Source organism: Peromyscus leucopus, chromosome 1, assembly GCF_004664715.2.
Source record: "Peromyscus leucopus breed LL Stock chromosome 1, UCI_PerLeu_2.1, whole genome shotgun sequence".
In the NCBI taxonomy this organism is placed as follows: domain Eukaryota; kingdom Metazoa; phylum Chordata; class Mammalia; order Rodentia; family Cricetidae; genus Peromyscus; species Peromyscus leucopus.
In genome coordinates, this window is record NC_051063.1 from 146,424,568 (window position 1) to 146,443,377 (window position 18,810).

At 46.1% G+C, this 18,810-nt stretch overlaps 1 protein-coding gene across 2 annotated transcripts in view; it reads right to left on the minus strand.

The window, feature by feature from the left end:
- Positions 1 to 11,405: 11,405 nt before the first annotated feature.
- Positions 11,406 to 18,810, minus strand: part of Cers3 (ceramide synthase 3) — a 98,923-nt gene continuing 91,518 nt past the window's right edge. For both annotated transcript variants that reach the window (XM_037198802.1, XM_028872857.2), the window contains exon 11: positions 11,406 to 13,373. In XM_037198802.1, the coding sequence (XP_037054697.1) occupies positions 13,218 to 13,373 (156 nt within the window). In that variant the 3' untranslated portion in view covers positions 11,406 to 13,217. The remainder of the gene's footprint in view (positions 13,374 to 18,810) is intronic.

The window sequence follows — 18,810 nt, forward strand, 5'->3', positions numbered from 1 at the left end:
CCCTCCACAGTTTTCTTCTTCCAGAATGTTCTACAGTTGGAACCAGATAGAATGTAACTGTTTCAGATTGACTCCTTTTACTTACTAATACATGTTTAAAGTCCCTCGAGGTTGTTTTGGCTTGAGAGCTTATGTCTTTTTTAGCGCTGAAGGATACCTATTATCCGGGAGTACCTCTGTTTATGTATCCATTCACCTATTGAAGGATGTCTGGGTTGCTTCCAAGGTTTGGCAGTTAGGAAGAAGGCTGCTATAAATAGCCATGTGCTCCTTTTTATGTGGATATAAGCTTCAACTTATTTGAGTGTACTAAGGGGTGCCATTGCCGGATCATATGATAAGAGCATGTTTCATTTCATAAGAGGCTGCCAAACTCTCTTCCAAAGTAGCCATAATATTTTGTGGTCCCACCAGCAGTGAACAAGTTTGAGCATATTTCCTAGGTTTTATTGGAGCTTTATTATTTTGCCCTTTACATTTTGGTCTATAATCCATTTCCAATTAATTTTTGTCTGGCAGGAGTCGTGGTTGATTTTCCCATATAGTTATCCAGTGCCTGAAACCTCAAAAAATAATAAAGACTGAAACAGAAGAAAGAAGGAGAGAGACAGAGAGCAGAGAGAAAGACAGAGACAGAGAGAACAGAGACAGAGAGAGACAGAGCAGAGAGAGAGAGTCATGGTTGAGGTTCATTGTTTTCCCCATATAGTTATCCAGTGCCTGAAACCTCAAAAAATAATAAAGACTGAAACAGAAGAAAGGAGAGGTGGGGGGAGAGAGAGAGAAAGAGAGAGGGGTGCAGGGACAAAGAAAACTCCTCTCTCCATCGGATCAGCTTGTCGTCTTCACACTGGTAATTGATCTTTCCTGGATCTTTCTATTGATACCCTGGCCTGACAGAACTCTATTCCTGGGAGCCCCCAAATTTGAAGCTCAGTTCTCTCCTTCCACAGTTTTAAGAACTGAACTCTGGGTCTTCAGGCTTTTCCATAAAGTGATTTTGCCTGCTAAGCTATTTCCCCAGCCCCTTAATGAGCTTTTAAAACCATGGTTTTATCTAGCTTATCTTGCGTGATAAGCAGGGAGGACCTGAAGGTCTTTGGGATCTGTCACAACTTAACCAGAAGTCAAGGCTGATGGGTTCTCTTCCCTTGCTGATGTCCTTTCTTTGTTTTTAGTGTGAGTGTGAGTGTGTGTGTGTGTGTGTGTGTGTGTGTGTGTGTGTGCACTTTCAAGCATATGAATGCAGACAGGCATGTGCACGCATGTAGAAATGCCTCAGAGAATAGCCCGGCTGTTATGTTAGTCTTTGCTTCTGCCTTGTGGTGAGACAGAATCTCTGTTACTTTGCTGTTGAATTCTCCAGGCTGGCCAGCCCTTGAGCCTCTGGAGATTCACTGGTCTTTGGCCCACGTCTCCTCATAAGAGCCTGGGATCACAGCTTCTTCCACTGTGTTCAGCTTTCTCTTGAGTTCTGGGCATTCAAACCCTGGTCCGCATGCTCGCTTGGTAGCTGCTTTTACCCACTGCCCACCTCCCTGTTGTTTACTGTAGACATTGCTCTAGGCTCTAGGCGATGTGGCCTGAGAGTTTCCAGGGAGGTCCCCTGCCTCTGTCTCCAACCTCGCTATAGCAGGGCTGGTTTTACAGATGTGTGCCATTGCATCTGGCCTTCCTACATGATTCAGGGATTGAATCCAGGTCATCAGGCTTGGGCAGCGATCACTTTAACCTGCTGAGCTACCTTGCCAGCCGCGATATGGAAATTCTTAAATTGATCAGTTTTGTTTTGTTTTAATTCTGAAGCATGGCTCATACTTTAGCCCAGGCTGGTCGGCAACCAATTGTGTAGCTCAGGCTGTCATCAGATTTGTGGGGATGCTTCTGTCTCGGCCTCCTGCGTGCTGGGAGTACAGTCACAAATCACCATGCCCGATATATTTTTTTAATAACTGTTCTATCCATCTCTCTGTCTGCTCTGATCCCTAGAAACTTTCCTCATCTTTGTCATAGAGTCCTTCGAGTTTTCCGTCCTTTGAGTTTTCCATCCAATGTCAGATTTTTGCCTTGGTTTGCCCTGTTTTCATCTTCGGAATGTTTCGTTTTGATAATATCTCATGCTTGTTTAACTGTTGGGCTGACTTCTTTTGGAGTTTGTTTGGGGTTTTTTTTGGTTTTTTTTTTTTTTGGTTGTTTTATTTTGGTTTGGGGCTTTTGTCTGTGTGTTTGCAGGTGTATGCACCCACCACACACACACACACACACACACACACACACACACACATGTGGAGGTCAGAGAAGGGCGCTGTGTCCTCCTCCATCAGTCTCCACCTGAGTTTTTGAGACAGGGTCTCTCACTGAGCATGAAGCTTACTGTTTCTGCTGCCTATGCTGGCTGGCTAGCTGGCTCCCAGGATCCACCTGTCCGTGACAGACAGACACACACACACACACACACACACACACACACACACACACGCAGTGCTGGGTTACAGCTGCATGCCACCCTCCCTAGCTGTTGTCTGAGCGAGCACTGAAGATTTTTGAACTCTGATTTTCACAGCAAATGCTCTTATCCACTGAACCATCTCTCGAGTTCTCTTCTCTAGGGTCCCTAAGATTAACCCTGTACTTTCTGAAGCTGTCTCATCACAGATGACCCTGTTTTCTGACTAAACTAGGACTCTCCTGACCTTGCAAGCCACAATAGCTGGAATTTCCCAGTGCAGTGTCTCTCGAGTTAAAATGAGAGGGGCCACCGCTCAGTTCTATGCAGTAAATATGCACAGCATCTTGTATCCTAGTCAGACCTTGATAAAGAGGGGTTTAGCAAAATGCAATGGACACGGGCCAAGTCCCTGCTCTAAGATGGAATTTGGGTGTTTGCCAGCTCCCAAATGGACTCACTGCAGAGCCTTCCTTCTTAAAAATTCCTCAAGTCTCCTTTGAGGTGAGAAAAATCCAGGGCCTCAAGATAAGAGTGGGTTTTCTGTTGTATCTGGTCCTACGATGGGCAGACAAGCAGAAGTCCCTTCCAGGGGTGGTTCGGCAGCTGTGTGGTAGAGACAGAACTCAGGTGAGATTCCCCTCCCGGGAGCTGAATGAGTAAAATGTGGCTTTGGATGAAGACCTGGAAATGCAGAGGTAGGTGAGCAAGGGCTCTTCCATAGTGTCGCCGAGCCTTGCCATGTTCCCACCGAATAACTGGGGGCAGGGAACACAATAGCTCTTTACTAGATGAATGGAAATGTGGACATGACCGCTTACAAAGTCTGGTTGAGGAAATGGTTTTACTGTAGACAGGAGAAAGAGAACAGTCAGGGGCATCTGGAAGGGTCCAGACTGAACATGGCCAGCAGACTAGACCAGGCCATGAGAGGAGAGACTGGCAGAGCGAGAGAGGATAAGAAGAGGGAGAGGCAAGCAAGGGGACTGGGAGCCAAGAGCTGAGGGCCAAGAGGAAAAAGAAGATAAGACCAGGAACCAAGAGAGCTCATGGACAAAATAGTTAGCTTTTACAGGAATCAGAGGCTGAGGGAAGGGAAAGTAAGGGAAGTTGGGGGGCGGGAGGAGGGCTGGAGAGGTTTGGAACAGACACTTGTGATGCTGAGAGCACCTGGTGGCCAGATCAGGACTTTGTCTCCAGAACGGTGGTTTGCCATAATCTTCAAAAAGTCTTTATCAGTAGCCAGCAAGTGGGAAAATGGGCAAAAACGTGTATATATGACATGAATGATGACAAAAAATGAACATATAAACAATATGACGTGGCTACCACACAAGACGTCCCTCAGGTTTCCTGCCTTCCCTGCTAGATTTGCTTGTTTGTTTATTTGCTCTACTAGAAATTGAACCCATCCTGAAATGCACATGGAAACACATTTCTTTCTCCTGATTCCTGGATGCTCGGAGTCAGGATGCTGACAGTCTGTGTCTGGTGAGGACCAGTTTCTTGGTTCACAGACAGAAATGCTTTTACTGTGTTCTCTGATGGCAGAAAAGGTGAGGGTTATCCTGTGGCCACGTTTCTAAGGCCACTAGTCCCACTGACGAGAACACACCTTCCCTGGACAGTCTGGCTTCCTTGGTGAAGGTTCTAGAACCTACTTTTCTTAGTCCATGTCTGAGTGGTCACCAGCCACGGAGTCCTCTCTCCTTGGGGAAGCTTTCAAGCTCTGTCCCTTAGTTTGGGGACTCATTGTATAGAGACTATCCATGCACTAGTGCTGTAGGGCCTGTCCCCAAATCAATTACGTTTTTGGATGCTGGAGACTGAACCCAGCGCCTTATGTATGCTAGGCAAGCATTCTCCCATTGAGCGACACCCCAGACCTTCCAATTACTTAGATTCTACAACAAGTTTTAACCTTTACTTCTCATAGTTAGAATACTTGGGCAAAACATATGACTTCTCTTTCCGAGCCTTCTGATACTCACATAAGCAACTTCCTGCATTAAACTTCTTGCATCTGAGATACCCAGCGTGAGTCCCATCTCCCTGACTGAACTCTAACGAACAGACAACTACAGTGTACTTCTAATGTCTCTTATCAACTACTTTCAGTGGGAGCAGAGAAGGTGTGTGTTTTTCATGTGCTTTAATCCCCTGGACTGATACACAGTGAGCCTCAGCAACTATTTTTAACCCATCAACACAAACAGCATGCTTTTGGAGATCGTCCCTCGGTGCAGCCTTGAACCCAAGCTTTGCCATTTTCAAGTTAAGCAGCATAGATACCCTTTGAAAGAATTTTTGTAAATAAAGGCAATATTTGCTGGTCACATTTTTTGGTGCTGTAGCCCAATGGATAACCTCCACTGTGTAGCTCAGGCTAGCCTCAAACTCATAATCTTCCCTCCCTCAGCTCCCTAGGGCTGGGATTATATGTGCGTACTGCCATGCCCACCTTTCTGAGCTCTTTTATGTCCAAGGTGCCTCAAATTATATCCTCTCATCTACCCCTGCAACATACCTCGAAAGACATCAGTGTTAGAAATAAGGAACAGGCTCAAAGAGATGACCTGTTTGACTGAGGCCCTATATCCAGTTCGTAGCCCAACTCCAGCAACTCCATTCTGAGCATTTCCTGTAGGGCCTCATCAGCTTCCCTCACCTCAGCCACAGAACGATATGATTTATCATTTGGGTGAAATTCTATGGATCACGTTACACACATAATTTAGAATGAATCAAAAAATAAATAAATAAATACACTGTGGCTTTAACACATTAACCTTGGAAACAAGTTCCTGGTCATCCTCACGCTCGTGAGCCTGGCCTCCTCGTGTTCTGCCTTTTGACCACCTTGCACACCCACTTGGTTGTCATGGCTGCCTGGCCATGATTGTCCACTGTATCATCTGACTCCAGCTGCCTGCCTTCTTCCGCTTCTAGAGGGTTTAGGCTAAAGACCTTGCTCATGAGCACACGGGTTACAAAGCCAAGTGGTGTCTAGGCCCTTGCTGATATCAGGATCCTTGGATAAGGAGTTTGGTTTATTTCTTTTCTTTTCTCTTCTCTTCTTTCTTCTTCTTCTTTTTTTTTTCTTTTCAAGACAAAGTTTCTCTGTGTAGTTTTGGTGCCTGTCCTGCATCTCTCTCTGTAGACCAGGCTGGCCTCGAACTCACGGAAATCTGCTTGGCTCTGCAGAGTGCTGGGATTAAAGGCGTGCGCCGCCGCCGCCGCCGCCGCCGCCGCCGCCGCCGCCGCCGCCGCCGCCGCCGCCGCCGCCGCCGCCGCCGCCGCCGCCGCTGCCTGGCCCTGTGATCTGGTGTATATCCTAGGACAGCACTGTGAACACTTTGGGATGCTTTTCTTTTTTCTCCACAATAGCAGATGTAGAGGAAACTTGAGCACAAACCTAGGCGGTGATGAATGGCTGCTCCGTGTTAATAGCACACAACCCATGTTGGCTCGATAGAGCTTGGTTTCATGTCTGTTCCAGCCCAAATGGGCTGATGCAGAAGCTGCCCAGGGATGCAGCCCAGAGACTCGTGTCAATCATGAGGTCCCTTTAGTAAAATGTCACTGTTTTATAGAGAGAAAGTCCCTGGTCACAGCAGCCTACAACTGCCAATGATCCCAAGGGAATAAGGAAGATAAGGAAGACCCATTTGGAATAAGCTTGGGGGATCTTTCTACCCCTCGCAGTGGAAATAGGACATTCGAGGTATGCCCAGCCTGAAGCTACGCTCCTCAAAGATCTCATGGCTTCTGTGCTAAATCCCACAGCAATTGCTGTGCATTGAAGACAAAAATCTGTGGATTTTGTCTTGTGTCTGCCCCCCCACACACACACCCCAATTCCTCTCTCTTCCTTAATAGGAGCTCAAGAGCCACCTGGTGGAAGGTTTTATTAGCAACTTGGCTGGAGGCTTTTAGCAATGGGTAACAAGTGATTGGATCTGAGGTCCACTCCACACAGGAGGGAATACCCCACAAAAAAACCCCAATGCTTGGGGAAGTCACGGACCCTACGGGGTAACGTACTATTGTTCTGCAGCTAAATTGACATGGTGTTAACCTGCCTTCCAAACACTCTTGTTTTCTACCCATAGACAAAGACCACTCAGATTTAATCAGAGAGATTACCTCTCTCCGTAGTCCACTAACTGCAGTTAATGCAGAGACTCATGCCCAAGGTGCTGAGAACAAGTGTCCGTGGTGTGTTCAGCTCTAAACAGGACACTTACACTATTCCCTCCAAGGCTCAGGGGACATGGAGGAAGAGGGGTCCCCAAGAACCTAAGGGCTTGAAGACAGGAGAAAAGGATTGTGACATACCGTTTTCTGGTCTTGACTCACCACGGCATCACTGCCCCACATCAGCAGCTGCCTGCCCTGGGCCTGTGCAAGGCTGAGCCTGTCAACATTCAGTTGAGGATGGGAGGAGGACTCCTGGGGCCCTCTCCCTCCTGGCTGAACTACCAGCCACTCCATCAGGAAAAGGGGAAAGTCATTGTCCTTAGTTGTGTGTCTACTAGGGAGCCCAACAGGCTCTATTGGATAGTTTCGAACCCATGGACATAGGGACAGCCCTGGGAAAAAACTCAGTGAGCAGGGAAAACCCAACAAAGAGCCATGAATGAGGGACTTGGAGAGAGGAATTCGGTGGGGCAGAGCTTAAATGGGATTAGCAAGAGATAAAAGTGGGTCGGTGGTGAGGGTAATTAGAATGCATTCTATACATTCCTGAAATTGTCAAAGAACAAGTTTTATAGGCAAAACCTGTAAAATAAACAAAAGCAGCAGGTTCTAGGGAAGCAGCTGAGACAACAGCCTAGCAGGGCTTTGGAGGGACTTGGGATTTGTTTAGTATGAACCTTGAGAGAGCTGGGCTGGCTTACCTGCCTGCTCATGGTTCCGGGACTGAGCAGTGGCTGCGACCCAGAGAAGCCAGCAGGTGAGGCTCTTGGTGGGCAATGGCTATCACTCAGGGGACAATGGGCCAAGCACATTGCAAAATGAGCAGGTGGAGGAGCTGAGAGCTGCCTATGGCCCGGCTTCAGCAGCGAGGGGCAGGACCTTTATCGTGGGACCAGGTGTGGCCAAGCAGTATGGACACTTTGGGAAAGGCCCTTCGAGGTGGGCTGGGGCTACAGTTCAGTCATAGGGCAAGTGTTTGCACAGGAGGCAGGATTTCCACGGTCCACTCCTCAGCACTACAACAAACAAGACACCCCCTAACAGAATCCCTGACTTGCCCCTCCTACCCAGTGAGCTCCAGCAATGGCATGGTGTTGGTCTTGTCCAATCGGAGAAAGCAAAGCTCACCAAACCACCTTGTGGATGAGGAAGGTTGTGAAAGTTATCAGGTATTCGGCACCCAGTCTTGGGTGGGACATGTGGTTACAAATACTTCTCCTTGGAGCCTAGCTTCTCTTTACATCTTCTAAGGTATTGTGCGGGTTAGTTTTATGACAACTTGACACAAGCTAGAGTCATCTGAAAGGAGGGAACCTCAATTGAGAAAATGCCTCCAGAAGATCAGGCTGAGGGCAAGCCTGTAGGGCATTTTCTTAATTAGTGATTTATGAGGGAGGAGGGCCCAGTCCATAGCGGATGGTGCCATCTCTGGGCTGGTGGTCCTGGGTTCTATAAGAAGGCAGGCTGAGCAAGCCATGGGGAGCAATCCATTAAGCAGCATCCCTCCATGGTCTCGGCATCAGCTCCTGCCTCCAGGTTCCAGTCCTGTCTGACTTCCTTTGATGATGAACTGTGATGTGCAAGCATAAGACAAATAAACCCTTTCCTCCCCGAGTTGCTTTAGTTATGATATTTCATCACAGCAATACTAACCTTAAGACAGGTACCTTTTACAAAGACAACGTTTTAGGGAAGTCCAGTGAATGCCATCCCCCTGAAGTTTATAGTCTTGCTGAACATAGTGGCACACACCTCGTCATCTCAGCACTCTGGAAGCTGAGACAAGGAAGACGAATTCAAGGCTAGCCTGGGCTACATAATGAGACCCTTTATCAAAAATCTAAAGCCTGGGATGTAGTTTAGTGACAGAACATTTTCCTAGCATGGCTAACAGTTCAATCCCCTGTACTACAAAAACACTTGATAGTCTTGTATTTTACCAGATGAGACCTTAGTCAGCGAAGCAACTGCGTAGTTCTGCATTGTAAATTTGGGCCCATCATCCACTTAAAATCAAGTTTTGTGCAGCATGATGGTTGGTCAGGACTCCCTTCTGCATGCCATTGCTCCACCACATATTGTTGAAATTATTCACATACTGCTGGATTATTTTTGTTCCCTTGTAAATGTCCAGTTGGTTAAAACCATATGCAAACCAGTTGGTCGTTTGTATGGATGTGTTTTCGAGCTTGCTCTTTTCTCTCTCACACTCCCCCAGCTAGGGGTTAGATCCTAGAGCCCTCACACAGGCTTAGCAAGCATTCTACCACCAACAGTTCTGTGTGCTACTTCACTGGCCTGTATGGTCCCCACACCCAACACCACAGTCTGGATTACTGCAGCTGTGAATCAAGCCTGACTACTGAGGGGAAGGATTCCTTCAATTTGAACGTTTTCAAAATCATTTTAGCTGTTCTAAGGGCCATACTCTTCCAGACTAGTTTTAGAACAAGCTTGTTGATATCTCTAAACAAAACTGTGTCTTCTTTATTCTTTTGGTTATTTAGATGTGTGTTACTTAGGTTAAAAATAGGTGAAGAGTTTGCTTTTTATCTGTGTTACAGGTTTCCAGTTTAATTTCAATCACTGATTATAGTTCATGACTTTAGGCTTTTGAAATGTTTGGGGATTTGGTTTATGGTCCATCACACGGTCAATTTGGGTAGTTTTCAAGGTGTACTTGAAAATAGTATGTATTCTGCAGTTATTGAGTGGGGTATCCCATATGTGGCAGATGAACTTCATTAATTTCATTGTTCAAATCTCCCATTCTTACTGGTTTTCACCTGTTCTATCAGATACTGAGAGAGGTAATCAAGCCAGCCAACTGTGGTTATGAATCTGTTTCTTACTCCCTTTAATTCTGTGACGATGTTCTTCATATGTATTTAGCTTCTACTGTCAGGTGGGTTTTAAATATTATTCTGGTGGATCCATCTCATTTGTTATTACTAAATTCTCCTCTCCCTACCTACTGCTCTCCTTGCCTCTTATGATATTAGAATAGCTGTTGTGGAATTCCATCTGTTCAGCCATTGGTATTGGAGTGACAAGCCCTGGTGGTCTTGTCTGCGTATGTGACCACATAAGAACTGGGGAGAGGGGTGGTCAGAGTGGGAGCAAGTGACGTTGGCCCCCATCACCCTTGGGCAGAACAGCTGGACGACAGCTGGATCAGCAGCTGGATCAGCAGCAGTGTCTACTTCGTTCTGTATTTGTGTTATCACCCTTGCACCCCTTAAGAAATTCTTGACCAGACTTTTGTGGGTTCTCACTTCGAATAGCTATAACAACTTTTAGGGTGGTAGTTTGCATACTCTATCTTTCGCTGTCTTTCAATTCTTGGAGTGTGCGTGCGTGCGTGCGTGCGTGCGTGCGTGCGTGCGTGTGTGTGTGTGTGTGTGTGTGTGTGTGTGTGACACTCATGGAACCTAGGGCTTCATGCAGGTAAGTGTCCTAACTCATTGAGCTATGTTCCACAGCCCTGTTTTACTTTAAGACAGGACGTTTCTATTTTGTTTTCAAGGTTGGCCTTGAATTCACTCTGTCCCCATACAGACTTGAGCTTGTACTCTTCCCACCTCGGCATCCAAGGATCAGGGATTACAGGCCTCCATGAGCAGGCCTGGCTTTCAATATTTCATTTTTCCCAATATTTATACTGCATGTCTTCTAAGCAATATGTCATTGAAATGTAATAAATGAAATAAGCAATATGTAGTCTAAAAACTCTAGTCTGGAGCTCCAATTGATCTGTAATCTGGAGCTTACTGATCAGTTCCTGTTGAAATCCACCATCACAGCTGCTGTTGGTTTGCGTCTTCTGTTGGGTTTTTTCCTTCCTATCTCACTCTGCACCATTACCTTGCTCCATTTCTGAGTACGTGGAACTGTTACCAAGAACAAAACCAGCGGTGCTGGTCTGCTCTCAGAGGACCCAGGGCTCTGCTAAAATGAAGATTTGTTTCTCATCTAAGGTGTACCAAGAAAAAGTACATCAGGCGGTGAGCAAATTTTTAAATGTTGTTTTTAAAGCTCCATGGACAATTAATTCTGATGGACAGCATATAATCATCCTGCAGCTTTTGATGGCAGAAATGGAAAACATGGCCATAAAAATTCCTTTAGGATCTACCTGTTTTCTGTCTTCTTTCCTTTTTTTGCGTGTGTGTGTGTGTGTGTGTGTGTGTGTGTGTGTGTGTGTATGTGTGTGTGTGTATGTGTGTGTGTGTGTGTGTTTGTGTGTTATGTGCATGTGCAAGCAAGCATGGAAGGCACCACGTGTCCTATTTGGTCACGTTCCACCTTATTCCCTTGAGACAGGGTCTCTCCCTGAACCTGAAGCTGGGTCAGCGAGCCCCAGCAATTCTGGTTCTCTTACCTGCTGAGCTATCTCCCCAGTTTTCTTAACCCTTGTGCTGTGTCTGCACATGGCCCAGGTGCTGTCCCGTCAGACCCAGAATGGCTGGCTGGCTCAGCCTTCCAGGCGCAATGGTAAACCTGTGTCTTCACATGTCTGAGATGCCTGGACTTAGACATTCAAATGCCCCAGGATCCTACCCTCACCCTGTCAGGCCAGGGCTTTGCCAGCTGGACCCCAAGACCTACAGTATAAATGTCTGCACTGGCCCCCTTCTCTGCAGCTTGCCTGCGTTTCCAGCAGGATCTTTCTAGAAGACTGGTGTGTTTCTGTTTACAACGTGTGTCCAGATCTTTAGTTCTCTCTCTGAGGTGCCGAAACTACTCAGTTGCCACACTCTGGGAGTTCGTTTTTCATTTTATTGTAAGTCACTGTGGCTTAGAAGTTTACAAAGTCACATTGAACGGTTCTGAACCCTTGTTTGCTATAGGAAAAGGGGGTCACCACAGGAGCCCCAGGACTGCTCTAGAGCACACCTCCACCTCCTCTGAAGTACAGTGCTTCGAGCTGTTTGAGGGCTGACATTAGTGTATCAGTTTTTCCTTCCACAGTCAAATGCAGAAAAAGAAGTTTGAGGAGACATCAATAAACAATGTTTCACTGTAAGCAAGAAAAGGTTCTGCAGTGAAAGAAAACCAAAATAAATCAAGGGAAAATACTTTGTTAACTGGACACATTAAAAAAATTTTTTTAGTGTGACCTTCCACCAAAGAAAGAACAATAAACCAACAGCTATGCCCTAAGGTGAGTAGAGACATTTTAGATACAAGATCACATTGCAGATAGAATGCACATGGTGTGCTCAGAAAAACAAATATTCATTTGAGACTTGTTTTTCTGTTTTTCCTACAATTCTTTAACAAGACACTTTGTTGGGAACAGAATTCTGGAGAGTTTCTGTTTGTTTGCTTGTTTTTGCCCAGCCTGAAGGTTTTAAAAACACACCATTTTAAAATGAAGAACTGAAACTCTCAGACCATTTCATGTGCACAGGACCCTTGCTGCTTCAGGGGCTGGCAGCCTGCGGGCTGCTTCACTGTTCAGCAGTCAGAATGAGTTGGATACCAAGTCCAGAGTGTGGCTTCCTCTTTCTACTTCCAGGAATTCCTTCAGAGTACGAAGCTCCCGTGCATGCCACCCTGGGGCTAGCTTCCAGAGTGGTACGGCTCAGTAAGCAGCCTCACTTGGGTCCCAGTGGCCTCCAGCAACCCTCACAGCCCGTGGCATCGCTTCAGGCCGAGGAAGGGCTCAGGGCCGACAGCACAAGGCAGCTTCCCAGCAATGCTCCCTTCCCTCGGCCCCAGGAGCCTGCCAGGAGGGCCCTGGAGTCATCTGAGAACGGCCCTGGGAGCCGTGCAGGTGACAGTCCAAATGGAAACCGACTTCTGGGCATTTGCGTCTCTGAATATCTTATACACTGAGAGCCATTTTTAAGATGGGGGTCTCTTCACACTAACTTCAGCTGGGGGTTTCTCTTTTGTCAAAGCTGGGATCAAGGTGCCATGAGGCACCCCTGACACCTGCAGGAGACACAGGCACCCGCCTCGACTGTCTCCCTTGATCCTTACTCTAACCCTGAGAGGTAGTAGAGCAGGCCTGGCAGATGCCCTGGAGAGGAGTGCCTAGGCTGCAAGGTGGCCCATGAGCCCGGAAGCCTGTCCTCCTGTGGTTCTGAAACCACCCTCTTGTCACTCCAAACAAACTTCTGAAAGACGGGGTACGACTGTGGCCCAACACCTGGAGAAAGTGGGTTCCCTGGGCAATTGTCAAACCACCCTGAACAGGGGCGAGGTGGGAAGGTGAGAAAGCTCAGGCTAAACGAGTTCCTGAGAAAGTCAACCGCTGCTTCAAATTCTGTAAGGAGGGAACACTGTAAGAACGGACACCTGCCTGGAGAAACCTCGGAGCGCCCCGGCCAGCCTGAGTCTAACTGCTGGGAAACCTGTGGGTGTTCCACTTCGAACCTTTTAACGCAAGGCAGGATGAGTGAGATGGAGGCCAGCTTGGCCAACATAGGAGACTTCATCTCAAAATAAAATAAAATAAAGAAGGGCAAACTGGGGTCTCTGGGTGTCCACAGCAGTGGATTGGGGAGCAGGTTTCCCAATGTCCTGGCAGCACACTGTGGCGTGGGAACTCCAGAGCTTCAAGCTAATGGCCATGCTGACCATTGGGAATGAGATGCCTGTTGGTCCCAAGGCCATTCTTCAGATAATTTGTCCCTTTGCCTTTGGTGCCTTCTTCCTCTTCCTCTTCCTCTTCTTCTTCCTCTTCATCTTCATCGTCACTTCTCACATCCTGAACGCTCTAAGCAAAGAAAGAATGGGCTGTGAGTGACAACATTCTGGGAGAAGATTTTCACGAATGTGCACACACACATACAGGTCTAGGTTCGAAAGTTGGCTTCCGTTAAAGAACCCTGACACCCACGTGACCAGCCTTCACAGAGGCACACCACAACACAAGTCAGAAGCAGACTTGAAAGACTGAAAAGTTTGGGGCTAGAGAGCAGACTCAGTAGTTTAGAATCCCATGGCTCCTGCAGAGGACCAGGGTTCAATTCCCAACCCCCGCATGGTAGCTCACAGCCATCTATAACTCCAGTTCCAGGGGATCTGATGCCCTCTTCTGGCCTTCATGGGCACCTGACACATACATAGTACACATACATACATGATGGAGGAACATTCACAACATAAAATAAATCTTAAAAATGCCTTAAAGATGAAAATCTGATTATGGCAATGGCTGCACAATTATACATACATATGCAAACTCACAGAACTAAAACCTAACAGAAAAGGCTGGGGAGCTGGCTCAGCAGTCTGGAGACCTGAGTTTGATGCCCAGGCATCACGTGACAGAAGGTGAGAACTGACTCCAAGTTTTCCTCTGACGCACACATGTCCACCATGATACACACTCCTACATAAATGTATTTATAAAACATCCATCTTATTAATAATACATGAAAATGTTTCTTCAGAAAGCAATTGTTAAACAAAAGCCTGGTCCTGGGTATGGGCTCTTTCCCTCCTCCGAGTTACTGGTCAGGGGGTCCAGACCTGAACGATACAGACTACTGCTGATGTGCTTAGTTGTCCACAGAACTTGGGGGTCAGACCCTATTGCTGAAGACAATACACACTCTGGGCACAGGATTTGGAAAACTCAAGCTGGTCCTGACTTGGACACTTCCTCCTGGACAGCTTTCACAGTGCTGCAGGAGGCGAGGCAGGCTGCCAGGAGAGAAGGTAGCAGCAATCTTGCCCAACCAAGAGTCCTCTGAACTACAGTAACAGCTCATTTGGCAAGATGCCAGGTGCCCATTGACGCAATAGTGGCCTGGGTGTCTGGGGACAAGCAACAACTGTTTGATTGGATTTAAAGGTGCTCAACAGGAAGGAACACATGCTTGCTACTGCAAACTTGGCAATGGATGCATGGCTAGAGAGGGGAGAACCCACTACTATATCATCCTGCCAAGTTGATAGCGTAGCCAACTGTCTTCTAACTATTTATTCTTAAGCCTAAAGATGGTCCAGCTCACACATCTCATCAGAGAGGCTTCTTTTTGCAGTGGATTGAGGTCAACTCAGAAAACCACAAATGATCAAAGCACAGAGAATAGGTGGCTGTGGAATACTCATACCCAAACAGGATGTCTACATCACATCTCTTCTCCCCAGGACTCAGGGAACATCATAAGAGAGGGAATAGAAACACTTTAAGAGCCCCAGGTAGGAGATGAGAGTCTTCTGGACATGACAGGCATTGTACTCACAAGCTCTGAGTAGCTGTGGTTGCCTGTATAACATCTGCACATCATCTGTGTAGTCAATATTCCATCATGGACAGTGGGGCTCACAGGCCCCACAATTAGTTGAGAAGCTATGAGCAGCAGGTGGTTGCCAAGGAAGAAAAAGTCAGTTTTCTTCAGGGGCTGGGTCCTTGGTAGGTTGCCCATGTTACAGTGGATAGCCCTATACCCATGTGTATGTAGGCAATACTAATAGACTCAGTGGGATTTGGGTGGATGGATAAGTAGATAGATAGATAGGTAGGTAGGTAGGTAGATAGATAGATAGATAGATAGATAGATAGATAGATAGGTAGATAGATAGATGCATAGATAGATAGATAGATAGATAGATAGATGCATAGATAGATAGATGCATAGATAGATAGGTGCATAGATAGATAGATAGATAGATAGATGCATAGATAGATAGATGCATAGATAGATAGAGGACATGAGTTTGGGAGGGAGATCAAAGGAAAGAACTGAAAGGACTTGAAAGGGGGAATGAGGGATAGATTTGATTAAAATACATTCATATAAAGGACAAAATCAAAGATAAAAGTGAAAAGAAACACAATGTTTTTTTCTAAGTAAAGTATTAGTCACTGGGCATTTAGTTGTCATGATATTTTTATTGCCAATAATTGGAGTGCTTTCTATTTTCATTGTATAGAAAGCTTCTTCAGGGACAGTTCTTAACTGAGCTGGTGTTTCTTCTCCCAGCTTCTTACAGTAATCCTGCCAGGAAATCTAGAATGTCACTGTTTCCGGGGAACAGGGTGGAGTTTCTATCCATCAGGCCTCAGAGTGAAAAATAAAACACTGCACAACATAGTAAACGAAAGAACTCGGGAAGTCCCGTGCTGGATATCACCTCAGGTCACCTGCTTACCCATTCCTCGGTGTCTTTCCTAAACTCAGCTTAGAAGAAGGAGAAAAATCCATAGAAGGGAAGCTGTTTCCCTCACATCTTTCAAGATCTGCAGTTATGGAGAAACAGACTGTATTCTGAATTTTCCAGAAATGCAACTGCTCATGTAGTCAAAAGATTATATTCTGTTTTGTTCAGAACTTCCCAATCAGTGACAACAGGATAGTAAGGACAAAACTGCCAGTGGCATCTGAGTCACCACACACACACCTGTGCCCATCTTCGATTACAGCCTTTTTGTTGGTGAAAGTTGGTGATTACGAAGGCACAAGCATCTGTCACATGTACATTTCACACGTCAATGGACAAAGTCGGTGCAAATGTCTTTCCTTGTTATGCTTTTATGATATCTAGAGCAGTATGTTATTGTTTGAACTTACGTTTAGAGGTGGATTCTATTACTAGGAATTGAACTGTAGGCTAGTAAAGGCTCGTATATCTGGTAGAATTGAGAACTACTAACGCTAACAATAAGTCACAGGCCAGATAGGAATCCTGGGGATTTCCTGCCGATAGGACTCTGGCAGATTGATATGCAAGTGTTTGTGTGCTATATAAGATCTAACTATAGAGACTGAAAAGTCTGCTGTTCAAATATTAACATCACTTTATATTCGATTTTATTTTACATGTGACATCTCCACTATAACTGGCAGAAGTGACACTTGAAGACTTTCCAAGGAGCAGGCTGGACTGAGCAGTCAGCACGAACAATCAAATTCCCCATGGCGGTCACTGCACATAGGAACCATACTATCTGCTTTACTAGACAGGATTGATGCTGGTGACCATAGAGGGGTTGGGGCAAGGAAGTGACTTTAACAAAGCCACCACACAGCTGGGAGCCAGCCAGGGCACAAACATGGTGCTCTACAGTCCCCTGCTGGACGAAGCCGGGTGGTGTAAGTACTGAGAGAGTGGACCCAGGAGGCCTGGGACCCAGCTCTGAGGCAGCCAGCTCTTCCTTCCTGCCTGAGCGCTGGCGGTCTGTCTCCTCATCGCCCCTCACACCCATTCTGACCTTGTTCTTGGTACCATGGGGCTGGCCTTTAGGCATAAAATTTAAAATGGTGAAAATCATCCCTAATAAACTGATTTTTATTAGGTTAGACAACCACTGACTTGTTCATTATATTTCAATTAAAATGGGTGTTCATCCAGGTATGGTGGAGCATGCCTTTAATTCTAGCACTTGGGAGGCAGGGGCAGGTGGAGCTCCATGAGTTCAAGGCCAGCCTGGTCTACAGAGCTAGTTCCAGGTGAGCCAAGGCTACATAATGTCTCAAAGAACAACAAACACTGAAAAGACATGTCCGAGGGCTGGGGGAGGACTCAACGGTTAAAGTACTTGATGAATAAGCCTCACAATCTGAGTTCAGATCCCCAAAGCTGCACAAAGCCAGCAACAGAAGCCAAGTAGTCTGTTACCTCTATGTTCCTATGGCAAGATGGGAGCAGAGACAGGAGAGTCCCCAGAATCGTGTGGACCAGCCAGCCTGGCTTATGCAGTGGTGGGTAATTGTGAGAGGCCCTGTCTCAAACAAGGTGGAAGGTGAGGATGGACACCTGAGGTTGTTCTCCGACCTCCACGTATATGCTGTGGTGCACACACACACACACACACACACACACACACACACACACACACACACACACACACAGACATACACAATACAACACACACTAGCACATATGCACATGCTCACATATATACACAAATGTTCAAGATTTAGGAGTAGATTTTACAACTTATTAATGGTTTACAAGGCACCATTTGAACAGACACTGGCTCAGAGATACTAGAAAAATAAAACTTCTCTAGTAAGCTGGAGTTAGGAAAGCTAGATAAGAACCACAGTCTGTATTCTAGGAAAGAAATCACAACTGTAACACTTTCCAGCACTAGAATACCTAGTAGAAATAGAAACTCAAATGCTTTTCGTCTAGGAGGTTCCAGGAGTGTACACATAAGGTAAAGGTCAGTATTCTAGAACGCCACCTGTGTGCGTGAGTGTCAACGCTTGCCTTGCAGTCTTAGAACCAACTCCACTTACTTTATACTTCTGCCTTGTTGCATTCCAACTCAAATACCAGGTTCCATTTTGGGCTCCTAGAACTTGTCTCATGCAGATTGTTGGCCTTGGACCTTCCACAAATCACTAAAGACCCAAAACAATGTAGAATACACAGAAGTGTGGAGGGTGGATCTGTGCTTCAGTAGTCCCAGGGCTGTGGGGACTGTGCATGGATCCTATGCTCACCAAGGCATAAGAGCGCATGTGCTCCTCATCTGCCAACCCCCACCCCAAGGTCTTGGCAATCCCTGCTAAAGACTTTCTATTACTATTCTGTTAGTATTCTGACCATTGAGATTACTTGCTCTTAGAATTAGCTAAAAACATTCTAGCATTCTGTTGACCTTTCTCCAAAAATGATCTGGGTCCTCTATATCAACTATTGATACTCATTCCACAATTGAAGATGGATGAATATCGGGCTGGAGAGATGGCTCAGAGGTTAAGAGCACTGGCTGTTCTTCCAGAGGTCCTGAGTTCAATTCCCAGCAACCACATGGTGGCTCACAACCATCTGTAATGAGATCTGGTGCCCTCTTCTGGCATGCAGGGATACATGCAGACATTACACTGTATAATAAATAAATAAATAAATAAATAAATAAATAAATAAATAAATAAATAAACAAATAAATAAATAAATCTTTAAAAAAAGAAGATGGATGAATATCAATTTTGCCAAATCTTTTAACAAGTTCCCTACCAACAAGCCCCTTTGTCCTTACAAAAGGCTCAGGAAAAGTGTGAGGTGAGGAACGAGTTGGCTTTGTCAGCTGAGCTCTGCAGTCCTCATGTCACTAAAGAGGACCAGTTCCTGACAAATGCATTAACTGGGCACACCATGCAGGTGGAGAGGGCTTCCATTCAAAGGATGGATGTGAAATCATAGTCACCATGAAGGAAACCCAAGGTCGGGGTCAGAGCATCCCATACAGT